General features: G+C 38.7%; 2 protein-coding genes across 2 annotated transcripts in view; one reads left to right on the top strand and one right to left on the bottom strand.

The window, feature by feature from the left end:
• Nucleotides 1-22,117, top strand: part of LOC117783021 (zinc finger protein jing) — a 158,781-nt gene that overhangs the window by 94,030 nt on the left and 42,634 nt on the right. The gene's annotated exons all lie outside the window — the stretch shown is intronic.
• On the bottom strand, nucleotides 14,226-15,999 carry LOC117785696 (probable cytochrome P450 6w1). Its single transcript, XM_034623881.1, has 3 exons — nucleotides 15,511-15,999; nucleotides 14,675-15,454; nucleotides 14,226-14,606 (listed from the first exon to the last, which is right to left on the bottom strand). Exons 1-3 carry the CDS (start codon nucleotides 15,961-15,963, stop codon nucleotides 14,331-14,333), a joined length of 1,509 nt encoding a protein of 502 aa, XP_034479772.1. The 5' UTR covers nucleotides 15,964-15,999; the 3' UTR covers nucleotides 14,226-14,330.

Genomic DNA, 22,117 nt, shown 5'->3' with positions numbered 1-22,117 from the left:
TACGGTGTTTCCAAGAAAACTCCATTGCTGTTGGTATCAATTTCAACTTCAAATAGAGAAGGCGAGAGAGAGAAACTTGTTAGATATTCAAGTTCTTAATTTGTATTCACATAAAATCCCTTCATTTAGAGATCTAAATATATTTGTCAAGCAAACGATATGGCGTCTAACTAACGCCGATTATTTACGATCGATGGCATAAAGTTGTGCACATACCTCGTTAAACTACACTTGCCCACTCCAGACTAATTCACAGGGTATCTAAGACCATTGGCATTCAAGTTGATGCCAACTGGGGGCTAATTTAACGACACCAGCGACATTTCAAGGCACATTTCATGGCACTGCCGACTGTCTGCACACACAGACACATCTAGATATATGTATGTATATAAATATAGACCTGTACATAACGGTAGCTGCTAGTTAGACCCTCCTAAAACACGAGCCAGACACACAAGACGTCGAGACATTTACAGGTGGTCGGAGAGTTGCAACGTTGGTCTAATGAATTTTATAGCCAGGAAATTATTATGGCAGGCATCGATGGGCCAAGTTGAAGCCGAGACGAAGGCGGAGGCGGAGACAGAGACGGAGACGGTGGTCGCTGACAAAAGACGACGGCGACGGTGGTCGCGTACACACACAGTGACTGCGAAAAGTTGTGCGACGGTAGAACGAGTTGAAATTGGCAATTAACAAACCATTGAATCCAATAAACAGGATTTTAACATTTTGAACAAACACACACAACGCAACAGCAAAGGAGAGAGAGAAGAAGAGAGATGGGAGGAGGAAGGGAAGGTAAAAAGGTAGCAAAATACGGACACGTATTGGCGCCAGGGGCCAAGGGATGAAAAGGCAGGGAAAGGGGAAGGGAAAGAAGGGAAAGCAGAGACAGAGGCAAGTCAAATAGCCGATTCACAATTTCCGAACGATACCGACAGTTGCCGACTTTCATCGTTGTGTTTGTTTATATGCCATTTTTGATTATTTTTGTGTCGGTGTGAGAGCGTGAGTGTGTATGTGTGTGTGTGTGTGTGTGTGTGTGTGTGTGTGTATATGTATATCTGTATCTGTGTGTGTGCGTGTGCGTGTTTGAGAGGCGTGTATTGGCTTTGAGGTTGGCTCAAAAGTTGTTGTTCTTGTTGCTGTTGTAATTGAAACCTTTGAAGTGTTGCCAAAATGTTAGTTTGAAATTTAAACTTAAATGAAAATGAAAATTCATTTAAATCATTTGACAGTAGCTGAGATTGCAATTTAGTGCCCTTTTTGGCCCAAAGTGTGTTCTAAAGGTTAATGCTCAAAGGAATTCCGCAAGCCATTGGGACATTTCGAGCAACTTAAGACATGGCAAAGCGGCGATTTTAATTGGAAAACGATTTAATGATTGAGCACTTGAAGAACCAAAGGAACTATTCGAAGCTTAACCAAATTTGATTAAAAATGTCATTCCAAAAGCATATTTTTATGAGAGATAAGGAAATTCAGCTTACAAAAAATGATGAAATAATGTCAATAAAAACAAAAATAAATTTATTCACTTCATTTGACATAATCAGCTAAAATCAGGTGATCAAATATTATTTCACACATATAAATAAATAAATAAAAATATTTTAAATTTAATAAAAGATTAAAAATCATAATTAAACAATACAAATTTTTTAAAAGGTTGAGAACTATATGTATTTTAAAGTCTGAGATAAAAAAATCTCTTATGCTGAGGAATATCTGGAGATGAATTCGTGAAGGATTATTTATCGACTATCAAGCTTTTAAGCATTAACGCATTTCGAACTCTCTAATGGGTCTTATAATTTGTCCGCTCATGAGGCTACCATCAATTAAAAAAGCCTTTCAGTTGCCTGGACAGTCGAGAGTTCTTCCCCTTTATAATGGCATATATCTTAATGAAGAAGATTGAATTACCAGCACATTTTAATGAGCGAATGCAATAAAGTCCCTACAATGGCCGAAAAACACTCGACCAGCTCGACAATAGATCTCACGGACTGCTCGGACTACAATGTGAACCACTTAGACGTACTTAGTACAGCCAGTAATACCGACGTAGTCCTGGGTATTATTAAATCAAATTAAATTAAATTAATGCCGCTGATTAAAACGTAACGCGACGAAGTAAACAAAAGCCCAACAACAAAAGCGACACAGAGCAGGAGAGGAAAGGGAGGACCTGAAGTTGGAGCTGGAGCTGGAGCTGGATGTGAAGAGAGCCTAGCGACGAGCCCAAACAGTAAACATCATAATCAGGGAACGCATGTGGGTTCTTTAATGCCCTGATAAAGAAGTGAACAGCGTCCGGAAATGTGGAAATTTGCAATCAGCATAAAAATTACATTAACATACAGCCAGAACTCGAAGCAGTACCAGGACCGAGTTACCCAACGTAGCCCGAAGGAACATGACAAAGTTTATGTGTGGATATTTAAATGAAATTATTTTGAGCAGAACGACAAAAAAAAAAAAAAACAGCCAAGACTTATAGAAATGCAAAGACTTGAGTTATCTCGTATCTATAAGGAGTTCCTTTCTCCAGTTCACAGTTCCTCATGGTTCACAGTTTCTCGCAGTTCCCGGTTCACAGTCACACGCCAGTGACAAAACGGAAAGTGATTAAAATCGCATTTAATGCGCAAGCGACGCGTTCGCAATGAGGGAAAATGAGGGGAATGGGCGCAACAGGGGATTGTTGTTGTTGTTGTTGTCATTGTTGCTGTGGCTGGTGGTGGTGGTATTTTGAGGGGTGTGAGACAGCTCTAAGTGTTTGGAATATTGTGTGTTTAGGGCTTGCCAAGGAGAAGGTTGGGCTTTCAGCTTGAGTTGGGTCTCTGCACAGCATTGCGCTAATCAACGGGAAATTGACACGAGCAACGGGGCCCAATCTCTCAATATATCGATGGGGCTTAGCCTATCTAAATGGCAAGTGAATGAATGCCTTTTCGATTTTAACGTGAAGCATATTGGCTCTGAATACAGGGGCGTAAAATAAGCTAAAGACATTTTTTAGACTCATAGACTTTAGAGCTCGACATTCCTTGAAAACATTTCCAAACGGTAGAAGGAAAAAAACATAATTATAATAGAGCATTAGAGCTTTTCATTAAATGTATTTATTTTATTATGTGTTTAATTATAGATGAATATCTTAAGCAGATTAATCGACTCTCTATACATTCTACATACAGAATTAGTGCTTATCTTTAATAACATTCTATTTCATGATTTTATAACTGAATAATCGAAAATGTAGAACGAGCTTTAACTATTTTAAATAAATTAATTATTTCATTCTCTTGTTTTCCATGAAGTCAAATAACATTTTATATCATTATTTTATTTTATATTTTATACAGTTTTAAAGTTGTTAAAACTCTATATTTCTTTTAAATATAAAAAACAACAACTCACACTTCCATTACTCTCTTCTCAAATAAATAAAGATAATACATCTTCTTAGAAGATTCCCTACATTTCTTACGCAATATTTGCGTAGAGCAAATATACAAGTCAAGAAATGGAAAAATACCATATAGCAGATGCTCTCATATGCTATTAGTACAACATAAATAAGATCCCAACATTGTAAGTATAATGTAAGAAAAACATGAAAATCCTTTTATCACCAATGCACATCGTTTATCATTCAAGAGCAAGGATCAGGGGTCGATTGCCGAGTTCGTAGTGCTCGAGTTCTACAGAAACTTGCGTGTTCAGCTGTTGAGGATCAGTCGAGATAGAGCAACCTCCATCTACCTGCACTGACAGAATAACCTGAGGCTGTTGTGAAAAATGGAAACGAAATTGTTTGTTTGACAAATAGAATTTTCATAGCATTAACCGAAAGCCGTCAATAAAGATTAGATGTGTGCTGTAAGCGGAGATTGCATTTGCTCTCTAAATGCTCAAACAAATAAAATACAATAAAATTAAAAAAAAAAAAAATAGAAATGCTGGAAACCCTCCTGGTAGGGCCCTGTGTACGGCTCATTAACGACAGCTGCTCAAAAGGCAGACCGACAGATAGGACAAGAGGACGGACCACGAGTAGAAGAAGCTGGCAGCTCATGCAGGTTGCTCAGCTACCTGTGTGTGCCACAATACCCCTCAGTGTCCCTGTGTCCCGGTATGTATTCCCTATCCTCCCTGTAGGGTAGAAGAGCCATACTCAATGCTGGTATGAATACTCCATCTCCTTAACATAATAATCGTCAGACAGAGCGCTTATTATGCCTGCTTCTGTTTAATATTGAACCTGGGCGTCCCCCTTTCTGTTTATCTTGTATTTTTTTTTATTTTTTTTTTTTTTGTGTCTCATGTTTTTTGCACCTTGCATTTTCCTGTTGCATGCCACCGCAATACCTGATGGATCGAGGCAACGATCGTTCGATTGTCCTCATTCTCGACAGCTGTTTCTCAGTGCCTTCCTTTTGTTTTGTTTTGCTTTTGATGTGCAATCATCTGTTTTTTTTTGGGTCTTTCTCCTTGTGCCTATTCCTGTTTCTCTGAGGACAACTCTTTTCTTGGTTTGTGTTGGAGTTGGTCTTTTGTGTTCACAGTTATTTAAATTTGTCTTGCGGCTTTCGCCTGCGACCTTATTGTCAATCATCTGTTGCCTGCTGTCTAAAATGCTATTAAGATCGTTACCGAGATGCACGCAAGGAAGTGGTCGAGAGTTCCCCTAGGGGCCCAAGATTTTGCTATCAAAAATGAATAGAGTTCTATACAAGTTACATGAACTGGAAATTATGAGATCAACTCCAAGTGTCTATAATACTCTTTGACAAATCTTAGATGAGCTAGTGCGATACACCAAAAAGCGTTTCAAGTAGTAACCGAAAAGAAAAAACACTTAAGAGATCATTCAAGCAAGAGATTCTCAAGTTGAAATACGAGAACGGGGTAATTGAAGCGGAACAAAGGCTAGTAAATTGTCAAAAAGAAAATATAGAATAACACATTGGGAGAACTACTTAATGCAGAACGGCCCTAAACAGTTAATTGGGGTATGGGAATAATTGCTCAAATGGAACCAAAAAAGAAGGAGTCTTACCTATTTAAAGTAACTTTCCTTACTTAGTTCTCACAACAGCTATGAAACTTGGCTCAAAATCGAAGCTGTTTCTAAATATTTCTGTATAGACAGCATTCTTTACTACTAACTATTCAAGTGAATTTTTTGTTTACAAAAGATTGGACCCCACGTTGGGCGCCCGATTAACTGTAGTCTGTATAGGCCGCCTCTAACGCTTAGGCTTTTTATCTATACCGCTTCAGTTCGTCACACCAAAAATCAATTTCCATCTAAAATGCTCCTCTGTCTTTTCAGTCAAACTTTTTACCTCACGTTTGTAAACAAAACGAAGGGGGTCTTCACAATCACCTCACGAAACCGAAAGGGGGAGACCAAGGCACAGGTTCTGCTCCCCTTTCAACTCTCCCTCCCCATCCAAGGCATACGAATTTGACTAAACACTTGTAAAAAATACATAACACCCCCGACCACGCGACCAAGCAGCATGAAAGGAGCGCTCAACCCAATGAAAAAAAAGAGAGTTCTATACACACACACACACACATATATAGAAATACATATATGCATATGTGTGTATATACACTCACACTAAGAGCGTCAAGTGAAGTGCACTTGAGCAACAACAACAACAACTGCAAAGTTATAGCCCAGTATTTCGATCTCTCAGAGCGCATGTGCAGTACAAAGAGAGAGAGAGAGAGCGAGAGTAATACACGGAAGTGTTGAGAATACTGGGAAATTTCATAAGCCAACAGCATTGCACATTGAGAGGGAGAGTGAGAGAGCGTAAAGCAGAGCGGGAGAGTCGGCAGAATGAGTGAGAGTGCGAAACGTGTGTCTGGGTGTGAGAGAGTTTATGTGTGTGTGTGTGTGTGTCTGATAGGGTAGCAAACTTCCCACCAGGGTGTGTTCAACTCTTGATGAGCAGCCGCTAAAATATCCTGCATGAAAATGTTCTCACGCTGCCTCAAAGCCTGCTCGTATCCCTCATCCCCGCTTACCGTTCCTGCTCCCGCTTCAGCGCCTATACATGTCCCTCGTGTACCGCTCCCTCCGCTCTCTAGTCCTGTCCCGCTTGACAGTTCCCTGTTCCCAGTTCCCAGTTCGTTTTGCCATTTGCCATGGCTTTTAAAGTTCGTCGGCGCTTTCAATTTTAAGCCAAAAAAAAAAAAAAACAAAAATGCAAAAGAATAAGAAAATCAAGCAAATACTTAATTTCTGGTCTAACTTCCCTTTTCTCAGGGACACTTGAGTTGGCAGCGACTGTGACTGAGACTCTGACTGAGACTGTGACTGAGGTTCTGGCTTAAAGCCATTGCCAAAAGGTCCTTCAGGGCTGCGCGCGCAGTCAGCAAAATTAAAGAGGAACCGCAGCAGCGTGTGTATGTGATTATATATGTGTGTGTGTGTGTGTGTTGCCTGTCAGTCAGTCAGTCGTTCTGTCTGCCTGTCTTTGGGTGTCTCTCAGTCCTCTGTGTGTATCACAGTTTGTACTTAGCGCCAGATGTTGCACGTTGCTGTTGCCCTTCCGCTGGCGCTTCACTCAGTCTTCCTCTTCTGCCTTCTTCCGCAAAATCAAGTTTCCAAGTTCAAACAGACAGTCAGAGAGACAGACAGACAGTCCTGTTAGATGTACATACCCATGCATAGCATATAGCATACAGGATTGCCGACTCCACGCGACAATTAACACACACACTCACACAAGCACATAACATTTATCCTTTTTAGCCTTCTTTTAATTTTTTTACTTTTTATAGAAATTATTTTAATGTCCTCTATGTGTCTTTGTTTCTGCTTTTGCTTCTTTTTTTTCATAATTTACGCATTGTTGACTTGGTCTTTAATCCTTTTTAGTGTGTGTCCTTTTCAGCTTGAGGTAGGACCTCGTTGTATCCCGTGGCATCCTTGAGTGCCCAGGCAAACGACTCTGACTCCGACTGCGACTGCTAATGAGCAAGCGACAAGTTGCTGGCGGTAACTTCCAACAAATAGTTGAAAAAGAATAAGGAAACATAGAAAAGAGTCCTGTCTAGAAGAGGTTTACATAGTAATTATGTAGGCGTGGAAAAGCAGCAGCAGCTGCAGTTTAATTAGAACAGCTAAGCTTAAAAGAAGCTTCTTGAAAATGTATTGTCTTTGGGTTAGCAATTTTAAGCTAATTAAGAAAAAGAAGAAAAGATGGAAATAATTAACTAGCTCAAGAAAAATTTTAAGTTTTGAATGAATGAAATACATGAAGTTAAAATACTTATATAGGAATTGAAGATTGCTTGTATCAGAATGCGTTAAGATCTTGTGTATTAATTTATTTCTTAAGCTTCTCTTCTGTAGATCAGTTTAGTAGATAGGTTTTTGTATTAAAATGATAATTAATTCATTATTATATTATATTCTAAAATTTAGCAAATTCTATATATTTAACATTAACTTTCCTTGTCGTCGGCTCAGTTAAATTCGACCTTCTGATTTAGTAGAGTCTCAGTTTAAGTAATAGCAGAGGCTATATTATAGTTAGAGCTATTCAGAAGACCTCTACTTGCGTTGCTTACTTAAAATCCCCTCTGACTAACAAAATTAACAGTCAACGACTGTCAACTGTTTGTTGATCTCATCTACTTTCCTTATGTCAATATTGTGCCTGCTGTTCTTCATTTGGCACTTTGAAAAAATAGAAGAAATCAAATACACAATCTGGCCCATGACCACACACAGAACCACCACCACTAGTAACATATTATTACCATCCTTACCATCCTATGCAGTTCACCTCCCTCCCTTAGCAACCTATGGTCCCTTATCCTAACTACACACTGAAGGGAAGGCAACCCACCCCGCGGGCTGAAGCTCAAGCGACATGACATCAAACTCATTAAGCTGACATTACATCTAATTAAAATCTGTGCAAGAGCTCTGCCTAAAATTTAATTTGGCTTTAAGTCGCTTTTGGTTTCGGACCAGGGCAAAGGCAGCAAAAACCCGACAGCAATTGGGAGTCGGAGTACTTGGCCATTTATACCACCCCAAAACAACACTTAGCCACGCCTGTTGGGCCCAGGTGCAAAGCGGAAGGCTGAGCATAAAAATGTGTTAATAACATTGAATAGCATCAGAATTTATTAACAGGTTTATGATTTTCAGAAATCGAATTCAAGTGAGAAAACTTGGGCAACTTTAATGTCAACCAGGGGCAAATCATTGGCAATTCAATAAGCTTAAGTCAAATGAGCTTTGAAAACTGTCCCAAGGACTAGGCCTAAGGATCCTCTCCTTCTTCCTCGCTGCTCCTGCATAGCTGGATATTCAGTTTTTTATGGCCTGCCTATAAAAGCTTTCAATAATTCATTCGCTTCGTTTTTTTTTTTTATTTTCTTCTTTCGAGCCAACAAGTAATTTCATAAACGCACCGCTGTGTCCTTTTCATCCTGTTTGCATGAATCGGGTTCGCGGTGCCTACAACAACCCCACAGCGAATTCACTTTTATTATTCGTGTTGCCGACGACGAGTCGTCTGCTGCCGAACCTCACACTCAGGACGAGGGACGAACAGGAGCAGCAGCTGCCTCCTGTTTGGCGGCTCTGTAACTTAAATTGGGGTCGGGTCAGCTCATCGCACTCGCATTATCCTTTTTATTACGTGTATACACTCACTCTCTCTCTATCCTCCCCTCTGATTCCCTCTCATCCGCTTCCCTCGGCACGACACGCCTCGACTCGCCAGTTCCCGTTGCAGACTTTTGGCCAGTGCAAAATGTCAAGTTCAGTTCAATAACAAGGCAAACAACACAAGGATAACTGGCCAGGCCTACACTGTCAGCACATTTTGCGGTTAAAGCCGGCCGGTTAATGCCCTCCAAATTATGACAGTGTGACCAGACTCATCTGCGCTGAGTTGAATGCTCTGTTAGTGGTTAGTTCAATGGCTTCTCTAATTAAATTGAAGTCTATTAGGATTTGACTAGGAATAAAATGTATAAAATGCGTTTCATATTTAATAAATTCTTTACAATACTCATAACTAATTCTTTATAATAAAAACATATAAAAGCATTCCATTCTTAAACTTTGTTGTAACTTTATATTACTATTTTACTATTAAATTATACCAGCCAAGAATGCTTAATCCAAATCCGCTATAAATCTTTCATAGATCTCACAGGTAGCCAAATCTTAAGTTTTTTTTTTAAGATCTTTACGTATCAATTCGCTCTATAAATTATCTACAAAGTTCATTGCACCAATATTTTGTGAAGAGAGTGTAATCTTCACACGTCCCGGGGAGCAGCTATAAATAAACTTAATTGACAGCAAGTGGATTATTGCATTGGATCCACGGTCTCTGTCAAGATACTTATACTCCAGTTGATTTTACACTAGAGCCACGCCCCTGCAACGCACTGTTATCTGCCCTAGCTAATTTGACAAATGTTACGCATTCGTCACACTCCCAAACAGTGAAATGAGAATGGAGAACTGTGAACCGAGAACATGAGACAGAGACGGGGAGGACAGAGAAAACCAGAAATCGAAACATTGCTGCATTACAATTTGGAAAATCAAATACAAAAGACTGAAAATCGTTTGCCATTACATACGATGAGCTAACCAACAGTCAGACAGACAAACAGACAGACAGACAGACAGACAGACAGACAGACGGACAGTCAGAGAGTCAATGGTTAGGGGTAATGTGTGTGGGAGTTCCCCTTTCTCACTCTCTCTCGCTCCATCTGTCCCACTCTCTGTCTCTCTGAATGGGGTCGTGAACAGGGTTCGAGTGTCGTCGTCGTCGTCGTGGAGAACTTTGTTGGCAACAAATGAGTTATGAAGTGAGGATTTTGTGGTATTTGCTGGCATTGCACATGTTTTATAGCCAACATCTTAGTGCTCACCTGGTTGCTAACCACTGGAAACGGAGCATTAGCATGTCAGGAACTCCTCGTAAGTACCTGCTTTTGGGGTAATCCTTTGCGCGATAAACAGCTGTGAATTATTTGTGTGGCATCCAAATAAATGAGCTCCATTTGTGGGTCATTGGGTCATCTGTAACTCGATTGACAAATCCTCCCAAACCATAATTTAGTCCAAAGAAGCTGTGAAACTTTAAGTCGAAGCATACAAATTAGATTATATTAACAAATGCAGGACAAATACAAATTAAATCGAACATGGATTGGCAGCAACGGTATTATTTAATATAAATAATAATGATAATTATAATAACATAACATATTTATATCTACATTTATAATACACAGTAATAATTTAATTTTTTTTTTAACTTTTATTTTTTTATTTAAATGTGTAGTTAAGTGTTGGTTGCTTATAAAATAACAGTCACATCAGATTTAACGAACAGATAACACTGCACAGAGTACAGAGATTCAAGGAGATGTTTTTAAATGCTATATCACATACTTAGTCATTGATAACTACAAAACTCTTATAATATCGTCAATTTTAAACCGATTTCCAAGCGTTATATTTTTTAGATCATGACTCGACCTTCAATTTGATATTGGATTTAAATTTTTTTGATTTAAAAAATTATATATTTTATGACTTAAAGCTGTCTATCATCCATAATTTAAATACCAACCCCTTCATGTTTAGTTGAAAACTTTGAACTCTCATAACTTTGTCAAAACTCAAGCGAATTTCATTCAGAATGTCATTTTGATTGTGATCTGGCCTCCAAATTAATAATGCATATAAGCTGTCTCTCATTAATATTTTGAATTTCGCATTATTTCGAAGACTTTTAAAAATGTTCAAATTTTTTCCTACTGCTGCATATTTTTTTTCTTATATTATAAATCACTGTTGTCATTTGAAAAAAGAAAGTAACATATTGAATATATTTGCAGATACAATGTAGAAATAAGCTTTATTATCCTATTTTCTTTTAGATACAAAATAAAATGTTATCCAATGGGTAAGCGAATTGGTTCTTTGCATAATTCTTGAAAACCATGGTCTTAAGCAAAGTATGTACCTCATTTTGGGGTAATCCTCGGTGCGATAAACAGCTGTGAATTATTTGTCTGGCATTCAAATAAATGAGCTCAACTTGTGGGTCATTGGGTCATCTTCAATTCGAATGACAAATCCCCCCAAACCAGTGTTGGAAACAACCCCAAATGTATAAGTTGAACCCCTGGTCGAAGAACACAAATTAGATTATATCGGCAGCGGTGGCATTACGAACTTCATTGGACAGTGGCATAATTATGCAATGAGCAACCCTTGTTGGAAATCGCAATACTCATACCTCGTTTTGCCCCGCCAGATGTTATCGTGAAAACGTTTACCGTTCGACTGCCTCCTTCTCGGACCCCGGTCAAAATTATGATGAAACACGCGACACAGCACACGGTCTACCTCTTACACTCTCTCTCACTCTCTCACTCTCTATCTTTCTCTGTCTTTCGCTTTTTATAATTATATGCACTTTGAGATTTTCTGCCCCTATCTGGTCAGCAGTCTTTTTTGGCACATGGCAAGGGAACGAGTGTGGCCAGCGGTCAAACCCTTGAGAACAAGTTTCGATCAAACAGGTTTCAGCAGTTGCATGCCACACACACACACACACACACTCACACACACATACTTGTATACGTGCACATATGAGCGACCCCTCATCAACGGTAGCATCAAGTCAAAGGCTTACACATTTCATTGATGTTGCTGATGCATGCGTCCTGCCCAGCACAGGCAAAGGTGGACAAAGGGGCAGTGAAAGGGGACAGACGGTAGCAGGGATACCTAGGGCAATGGTATTGCACATTGGGTATTAAGTCCGCGTGACATTTTTTAAATTAAAACAAGATCCAACAACAAATAATAACAACTTACTACAAACAGCAGTTGCTGCATTTGCATGTGTGTGTATGTGTGTGTGTGTTTAAAGATAATCCTTGTTAGGGTTGCTGCATGCGTTGCATTTGATTAAAGGCTTAAGGGTTGGCACAAGCTCAAAAAGAGGGTTGCCCCCTGCCAAATGCACTGACCAGCGAAGCCAGAGCTGCTTTACTGACCAGAAATCCTAATAACCAAACATAAATGTGACAAATTACTAGTCGGGGTCCAAGCAGGAAACAACGCTGTAAACAACCCTATTCCAATATTCAACTTAGTAATAAAACTCTTTTCTTAACTCATTGAAAAGCCTGTCCTTTAAACTGATAAAAAAAATTGAATGTCTGATTTCTTAATTAAAACTTGTTTAGACTGTTCTGTCTAATTTGATCTGTAGAAGAAGATCTTTTTCTTTCAATTTCGAATTTTTAAGTACATTCCCTTGTTTATGTCGAATATGTTTTCAGCACAAGCCAGTGATTTTTGGTAAGAGCATTCTTTTTAGCACGTTAAAAGCTAGTTTCTTAGAACGATATTTTCAAAATTAAATATAGTATGACCTTTAGTAAAAGTATTTTTTTGAGTAGTTAAACCAGAGTTTCTAAGAAAGACGTTTTCTGCATTAAAACTGATTATAATCACATATTATAAAATGACATTTTCTCTATAATTTTTTAGCATAAAAAAGTTCATTTGGTGGAAACTTATACATCATTAACTAAGTTGTAATTTTATAGACGTGACTTCACTTCATGAGCTTAGACAAGATCTGAGGGTTACTCTTAGCTTATCCGTCTAGCCTCAAGTGTTTCTATCAACTCTTAAAATAAGTTATTTAGCAAGATACTTTGCCATTTAGATTAACTTCCATAAAACTTACACAATCTGTAGTTGCTTTAGCTAGATCCTTGCTCTGAGCTGCACAACGCCATTATAGATTTAACTCCGTTTCAAGAGAAATTCACTTAAGTTGAAGCTAAAAACCCCCCCTCAACTAACCGCACCTGTTCCTGCTGCTGTTTCGCCTTTCCGACTTCGGTTTCGGTTCGACTTGAAAGGGCAACCCCTCTTTAATGGCTCGTCGATGGTTATGAATGCATAATTTCATTCAAAAAATTGCTGCTTCCTTCTTTTCTTTCCTGCTCTTTCCTATTCTGTGCTGTTTGGTCCTGGTCTTTTCTGTTCTGTTCTGTTCTTTTCTTCTCTTTTCTCTTTGCCTGCTGTTGCTGCTACTGCTTGTGCATATTTCACCGTGGGGCACACACAAAAATACAGGGTCTGATCCTTCAAGCCCTTCTATGTCGAATCAAGTCAACCCATCTCCCCTCATTGGTATTGAATATGTTAGGGTAAAGAGCTCTGCCAAATCTGGTTTATAGTCGCGCTTATAAAAAAACAACAACATACAAACTCCCCACGATGCCATACGTCCGAGCTCAGGTTCGGCCAAGGGTGAGGATAATGGTGAGGGTGAGGGTTAGGGTAAGGGTAAGAGGAATGGGGTTCGGGTACGGTTTGATTCGTCTAGGTTAGGCCAGCCCAGGGGCCAGCTCATATGGTCTAGAGGGCTGCGCTAATATCTACATAAATACATGCAACACGCTGCTTCCGGTGTTGAAAGTTCCATTTCACAAAAGTCCACGACTTGATGTTGATATGATGTTGATGTTGATGATGATGATGATGGCGACGGCCACGAAACTCAAATGGGGACTAGGCGGTGCTAGTGTTTGTCCTCATGGTGGTGCTGTCGTGGTGGTACTGCTGTTGGTAGTGGTGGTAAGCGTGTGAAGGACGCTGCCAAAAAGCGACGCATCGTTGGCCAACATTTACAGTGGTACCAGCATATGCAATATTCCAATGAAATCGAAAACGGTTATTATGAACTAAAGTTGTTCAAGAAACAATTGCGGAAGTTCAATGCATTGAATACACTTATTAAAATAATTTAAATTCATAATACAAATTGATTTAAAAACTTACACCTCGTTTCTGAGAGAATCGCTATTTTTGTTGTCTTAATTTAGTTAATTAACTTGGATAAAAAGGCAAATAGATAAATAAATTGCATTTCTTTTTTATTAATTTTTGCATTATTTACAGATAATATAATAAGAAAAGTACTATAAATACTTAAAGCGTAAATTTTTAATAAATCTAATAAATGGAGTTCGGCTGAATTCAAACTATATATTTTATCTTAATTTAGTTAACTAGATAGGATAAAAAAACAGATAGATAAATAAAATGCATTTTTTTTTTTAATTTTTGCAATACTTACAGATAATATAATAATAAATGTATAATAAATACTAATAGAGTAAATTATTAATAAATCTAATAAATTGCGTTCGGCTGATTTCAAACTATATACGATCTAAACATATGCCTCTAATGCCACAAAGTGAATAGCCTTTCAATCACGTATCAATTGCAAATAAATGTCGACATCGGATGCCATAACTGGACACTTTGCTGAAAAGTTGATGGACTTGATTGTCTTATCGCATTGGATTACGCGATGATTGCGGAATAAATGAACTAGACCCAGTTTAGACTGCAGTAAACCAAGTCTCATGCCAATGCAATTGCGTGGACCAATGCCAAAAGGCATATAGGCATCCATATTGATATTATGGCGATTCTCCGGAGCAAAACGTTCGGGATCATATTTCTCAGGATCCGGCCAGTACTGAAAATTAATAAAAAATATAATATTGATAATAATGAAAGTAGAACCGATGACAGGGATAATAATACCTTCTCATCGCGATGAATAGCCAGTGTGGAAATATAGAAGGGCATTCCACTTGGCACCTCGAAATCGTAGTAAGGTTCCAGTGTAAACTTTTCGCCCGACTCAGGCTGAGAGCATTCCCGTTCAGCATATCCCACAATGGGATACTTTCGTAGCGTCTCATTGACAACCTGTGTTAGATAAGGCATTTCCTGAATACGCTCATAACTTATGTGATCCTCATCGCCGAAGTATTGCTTAACCTCCTCGCGTAAACGATCTTGCAACTCAGTATTGAGTGCTAATTCGTAAAGAGTCAAGCTCATTGTAGACGAGCTGGTCTCAAAGCCCGCAGTCTGAAAGACAGCAGCTTGGGCCACAAGAAAATCCAATTCCTTAGTCATATTTTCACCCTTTTCCGCTGCCTCGCGTTTTAAAGCCAGCAGAATATCGATAAGATCATTACGATGCAAACCCGATTTCTCACGCTCGGAAAGAACGTACGTCACGGTTTTATAGATGAATTCACTAGATTTCTTCGAGAAGAACTTAACACGAGCCAGAGAGGCCAATGCGGGCAGCAGAAAGATAATGCCGATATCCAGAGCACGCAGCCAACTGATTTCAAATATTGCCACATTATGTTTAAAGAACTCGCTCTTAATATTCTTCAGGGAATTGGCCTTGACTCCAAAAGCTGTTGTAGCTATAAGATCGGTTGTAAATCGCGCACAAGTATCCTTAATGCGTATCGCAGAATCAACGGGCACTTTTTCCAAGGTCAACTCGAGATCCTTGCCAATCTGTAATTAAAATTGTTTTATTCTCCCTCTCTTAGGGTAGCACTCAGATTACTTACTTCTACCATCAGGGGATACATTTGTTTGATCTTGCCACTGGTAAACACTGGCGAGAGTTTATTCCTGATCATCTTCCATTCCGGATTGCGAACGATAAACATATTATTGTATCCAATTGGATCGCGATGTGGATCAGTACTCAATGCGCGATTCACAAAATAGTTGAACTTCTTGATCATCACAGTTTTTATCAGCTCGAGATCACGAACAATTACACCTGGACCGCGTAGCAAATACACTCCAATTAAAGGTTCCTTTTCATAGCCTGGAGTATTATGGAGTAAACTGATCTGCTCGAAGAACGGAACTTTTCCAGTGAGGAAAGTACGTAAATTTCCCAATATTGGCACTGGTTTGATAGATTTGATTCCATGTCGTTGCCAGTAACTATAAGTACGTCTCTGCCAGACGTAGAAGACAAGTGCCAAACTGGCGATCAGTAAAATAAGCATGTTGTTAGCTTCCACGGTAAAATACGACTACTCTATTGACCAACTCGTGCTAACGCTTATATCGAGTCTATAAATAAAACAAGTTATTCGTCTTGTATAACGAAGTGCGTATTATTTGTGATGATCATAGATGACAAAGCACAAAATGACTATGCAAAATATTTGCATACCCTGTTCGAATAATACTATATTCTTCAACTGGGTATATACTTTTGTTTATTTTTTCAATATATATAAAATGATTGTTATTAATTTAATATACTTTGACTATTGTTTGTTATTATTTGTAAATTTGAAAATTTGCATAAATTATAAAATAAATAAAATTAATCTGTGATTAAACTTAAATACCTTATTGATATGTTTAAATAGTTACACAGTACTTTCTAGGCAAGTACTCAACTATTACTATTACTTTACTAGGTATTTTTGCTATCTCTATTTGCCTAGACAGCATTACTTTAATTATATAGTATATGAAATGACTTCATAAAACTAAGCATTTTCAATTTTGTGGGCCTTTCTTATCATAATAAGTGCTAGTCAGTATTACTAAAAAGATTAAATAGGTATTTTAATATTCGAACACTCAAAATTACGTGAATTGACTTAACTCTTTTTGCTGATCCAATAATGTGAAGTAGGGTATACTATAGTCAATATCTTGATTATCTACCTATTTATTTGCTTAGTCAGTATTACAACTACATTTCGATCTACCGTTGTGAGCTGCACAATTATTTTGGCTCAATTACAAACAGGTTTTATATCAGTGTTGAACATTTCCCCTTTTCCCACCGTCTTTTCGACGTCGTCCCCCCTCGCCCCCTCCCGCCGGCACCTTGACGGAAATCGGTTTCGGTCTCCGGCTCGTGTTTAGTCTCACATTAGCGTATTGCCCGTGCCGCTCCCTTCTCCCCCTCGTCTGCGCCACTCGTCACCCACCGCCGAGTGGTAAACGACGTCGTTTCGGATTTGACTTCGGGTTTGAGTCACTTTTTTGGGTGGTTTGGGTGGTTTCTCAGTGGGTTGTCCCGGGGCGGCGTCTGCTTTGGCCATCGCTTTGGGGTGTGGTCGTTGCCGTTGCCTTTGCTGTTGTTGCTAGTTGTGTCCCCCTCCCTGACCCCTTAAAAAAGCACCCACCTCTTCGTCTCCTTGCCCCTTGTCGTGCTGTGGCTGCGTCTGCGGCTGTTTGTTTGTTTGCCTTGCCTTTCGCTGGCTTCGTTCGTTCTCAACTCCCACTCCCACTCCTCCTCCTTCTCTCTCTCCCCCTCCCCTGACCTTGCTCCCCGCCTCGTCTACTACTTCAGTGACTGACGCTTGAACGCATATTGACGCTTATTAATATTTACATTTTTATTTGTATTTTGTGTGCGTTTTTTTTCTTTGTATTTGGGTTTTCCTGCCGGAAGAATTTTGGATGCCGTTGATTAAGCGCTCAACGAATTTGCGACAGCGAATAAAAAAAAATAATAAAGAATAATAAATGTTTTTGATTGCTCCCTTTTTTAATTGTCATACAATTTAAGCCTGTTGCGATGCGGTGTCACATACATTGCTCTACCCTGTAATTGCCAGAATGCATATACTGGGTAATTGTATGTTATACAAATGAGTGCATCCTTAAAAAAATACGACATTATCATTAATATTCATTTTAAAAATAGATAATGCTAACCTAATTGCATTTATAATTAAATAATGTGAGAAATATATCTTTAAGATTTTTAGATCCAAGAATAGAATTATGCTTTTTTTATTGCACAATTCATAAAGAGCTACTGTTTGTTTGGAAATTCATAGCGTATCTGCTAGTCGATCAACTGCAGCTTACTCATTTTTTGCTGATGTTTTGCGATGTTTCCTGCAATTTGTGGCCCTAAAACTCGGTGGCCATCGATTTACAATTTACGATTTACGATTTGCTATTCGTAATTGGTCCCAGTCGCCATATGCAAGCTCCATTAAAGTTGGGATATACTCGTAATCTCTGTTTCTATGAACATATTTTTATTATTTTTACTTTTTATGCACAATTTAATTAAAATATGAAATTTCTTTACTCTCATTGCAGGTAAGCGCAGTGTCCAGCTGTCAACTGAATATTTGGTTCTAATTTCGGAGGGATTTTGTGCACGTGTCCTTGTTCCTGCTGTTCCGGTTCGAGTTGTTGTTGTTGTTGACGTGGTGAGGGGAACCCCTAAACCACTTGAATTGTTTGCTCAAATTATTTTGAATTACTGCATGCGCCGTCGGTTCATTTCCACGCGACTTTTGTTACAGCCTGGACAATCCCCCCAGGGGATATAAGGGGATGAGAGAGACCTCACCACCACCGTCATATTCATTTCCATCTCCAGCACCAGCACCACCATTAAGAGCATCAACAACTGTTTGGTTCAGCTCAGTTGTAGATATTACAGCCTGTTGGGTTTATTTTTTCATTCTCAATACTCATTTCTAGTTATTTCTGGATGTGGCGTGTCCTTGAACACAAATGTTGCATTTGGTGCACAGCATGTGGCAGCTCTAACGCACTTAAAAAGGATTAGTTCCATTTCCTTTCCTCTACTTTATTTTTTGTATATAGATACTTCCTCTGACAGACTTATGCCAATGCCATGAATGGTGGCAGTTTTCAATTTCCATCCATAAACGATATTTGGATCAGGCAACTGGTATTTGTAAAGCAAATGGAATTTTTGATCTCAGTTAATGGATATTAAAGACTACATAAGGTTCGTTATGAGTATTTCTTATAGCTTGATCAATCAATAGAAATAAAACTTATTGTTTGTGCAACTATAAAATATTTACTCAATCCATACATATTTAATTTTAGGTACATTCATTACTATTTATACTGTAATAATTATTCTTTCGATAAAAAAAATCTTTATAGTCATTATCCACTTACAGTTTCAGCTTTAAATAAAAATTAAAAATTACTATTACTTAATTTCGAATATACCAAAATCATTTACTCCATTTCTCAAAACTCTCAATAAACAATTGATAAGATTCCACAACTCTAAAGTGTTTTGAGGAATTCGCTTTGGTATGTTAACTGAAATCGCGACACAGAGAATATGCAATATCAAGACATTTATATTCATTAACCCACAAATACAGGCGCCAATTGGCATGACACTTAACACGCCAATGCCCCCAGGAGGGGAGACACAAAATGCCATTAACATAATTTATATACTAACAAAGGCGCCGTATAACGATTTACATAACAACCTGGCTTGAAGTATAGCGATTTGGCCAATAGATTTTGATTAAGCCCAAGACAAGATGCAACCGTTTGGATATGGATATCGATATGGTTATGGATGCGGATAAGCCCAGGGAAACGCTAATTGTTAGTCAGCCAAGGCAACGACAGCATAAACCATCAATGGAGAAGCTATACGAGGGATACGTGAAACACACACACACATCGAGAAAATTACAATGAAAACGTTTTCAGAGAAGAGAGAAGAAGAGAAGGGAAGGGAAGCAGGAAAAATAATTTGGTCACGTGCAGCGATATCAAGTTGGGCTGGGAGGGAAGAGAGAATTGAAGGGGGAACTCCTTCGCTTAGCTGGTTTACTAATAATTTCATTTGATCTCCATGCTTGTGTCTGGGCTCAGAGCTTATCAGCCGCAAAATGTCTGAATGCGAGAGAGAAAGTGAGGGCAGGAAGCGTAATGAAAATAGATTTTTGCTTTCTTTAGACGGACTATTACTACATCTACTATCTTTGTCTGTCCTGAGGGTGTTGTCCTGGGCAACAAGCCCTTGGCTGTGGTTCCGATAAGCATCTGAAATTGAATTGAAATACAATTTTTTTGCTTTTCTTTTCTTCCTTTCCTTGTGCTGGCGAACAATTAGAGAAATGAAGTTATAAGAGAAATTCTTTACAGGACAAGGGACAAAATGAAGCCGATTAACTGTCACAAATTTGTGGCATTGCAGGGGAGTTAAAGGAGATGGGAATGGAAGAAATGTGTAGACTGAAGATGGTGTAGGTTGCAGGTGTTAAGGTGCAACTTCCTGCCTTTTGACACTTGACTTGACCGATTCTTCTCACTCCTTTAGTGTATTTCATTTTCTCTGGGGTGCTCTAAATAAATGCTGTTGGGCCGCTAATGAGCAATGTCTGCGAACAGGTGAAAAGTTGCTTTTCGGAAATATAAAACATATATAATTGTGGTCAGGTCTCGATTACAGAATGCGTGCCCAGACACAGACCGCAGTTGAAATTCGCATGCGATTCCAGAGACCCGTTTAATAACAAATAACATGAGCACACACACGCACACACACTATGAGGGTAGTTTTCAGCCAATAGCCGTCTATTTTTTTTTTTCTGTATATTTTTCAGTGTTGTTATAAAACTGCTATGCACATAATGAGCAAAAAACGATGCGCCAGTTTGGTTAGGAGAGAACAGGGACATGGGATCAGGGAACAGGGACCATGTACCAGGGACTCGGGACCAGACGGTCTGACAACAAAACGAATAAAACGCATGCAATGCTGCCATGGTTGAGGATTCGTGTGAGGTCCTTGTTTTAGAGCTCAACTCCACATGCAGCTCACGTATGCGCTTAATTTTTTGTTTATAACGCCCCCAAGGCACACGCCCACCTAAAAACAGCAAAACACCCGATCGGGCAGAGCATGCTGCGTATGTCACTTGGGGACTTGTTGGGGTAGACCGTTAGACCATTAGACCCTTGGACTTTAGCCCTGGGCTTTCACTTTGACTTTGTCGCTGCTTTTCGGTTTCATTTATTTTTTACTATTAAATAAACGGAATAACTTCTGTTTAATGTTGGCAACCCTAACATAACCGCAATATTATTTGACAAAATTGGTCACACTAATATGCTTTAGGCACAACAATGTAAAATATACCAACTGTAGAATATTATTTTGGATTATTGTAGAGTATTTACAATTCGTTGCTTTAAAAGTATTTTAATCAGGTTTTTTTTTAGCTGGTAATCAAATGTGAAATTCTATGCATGGTTTAGTTGCTAGGGTTATGTTTGGACTCTGTTGTGGGTCTGAAAAGGTCTTTGCTTTTTAGCCTTGTCTTTCATTCTTTCGATGGCTATAAATATATGCGTTTTTATATATATATTTTGAGCTCGCAACTGTTGGAAAACTCTCTGGAGAGTACGACTTATATCCGATTACAACACCACAACTTTTGTAAACGTGTTTCGGGTGGTTGAAAGCAGCGCGTCAGGGAATTTTTTTGAACCGTCTGCGTAATGGGGCTAATATAAGTATAAGTAAAGCGAGTTTAAAATTTCATAAATTTCAATCTTAGTAATAGCCAAATTACATAAAAGATTTGATAGAAAATATTGTAAATTTATGGTATAAACTAAGCAGGATATGTTTAATTATTCTATTTAATTTTATTTTAATTCTTACAGTTATGATATATTGTATGTAATTTTATTTTAACTGAGCATTAATCGTTGTTAACTCAATTTAATTTTGATATGCTCTCTATATATAAAGAGTGAACCCACCAACAAAATTCGGCTTTTCCTTTTTATTTATGCAAAATATTAACTCTAGTAATTCCCAACTTATTAGATATTTACTGGGTTTCCGCTGCAAGAGCTTTTAAGCTTCCCGCAAATGCCTGTTTACTTTGACACGACCTCTCTACGCGCTTCTCAAGTCATGTTCCGTGACACAGCGAAACGAAAACTATAATTACGTGTACAGAAGAGGCAAACCACAAGGCAGAGCAGCCAGTTGACGCCAGGGCTGAAGCGAAGAAATTAATATTTTAATTACAACACATTTAACATGCGATTATGCGCTTCAATGAACATCTTGTGGCCCAAAAAATCCCAAAGAGAGGGTGGCTCAAACACACGCACACACACACACACAGAGAAGTTCACATGGTGGCAGCCCCACGGCACAGTGGGCGTTTAAAGTGTCATAACTTATTACAGGACTACGACCAAAAGCGACACATCCGCCTGTTAAGCGTAAGCAACCCTAGACACAGCAACAACAGCAATAAAAGCAACAACAAGAGTAGCAGTGACTACGGCACAGGCAGAGCCAGCAACAGCGACAGCAGCTGAGTTTACTGTAACAGAGCTTAATGAAGAGCTAGTCATAAAACG

This window comes from Drosophila innubila, assembly GCF_004354385.1.
Source record: "Drosophila innubila isolate TH190305 chromosome 2R unlocalized genomic scaffold, UK_Dinn_1.0 1_C_2R, whole genome shotgun sequence".
NCBI lineage: Eukaryota > Metazoa > Arthropoda > Insecta > Diptera > Drosophilidae > Drosophila > Drosophila innubila.
Note: the sequence above shows the minus strand (reverse complement) of the source record. Positions and strands in the feature narration are given on the sequence as shown.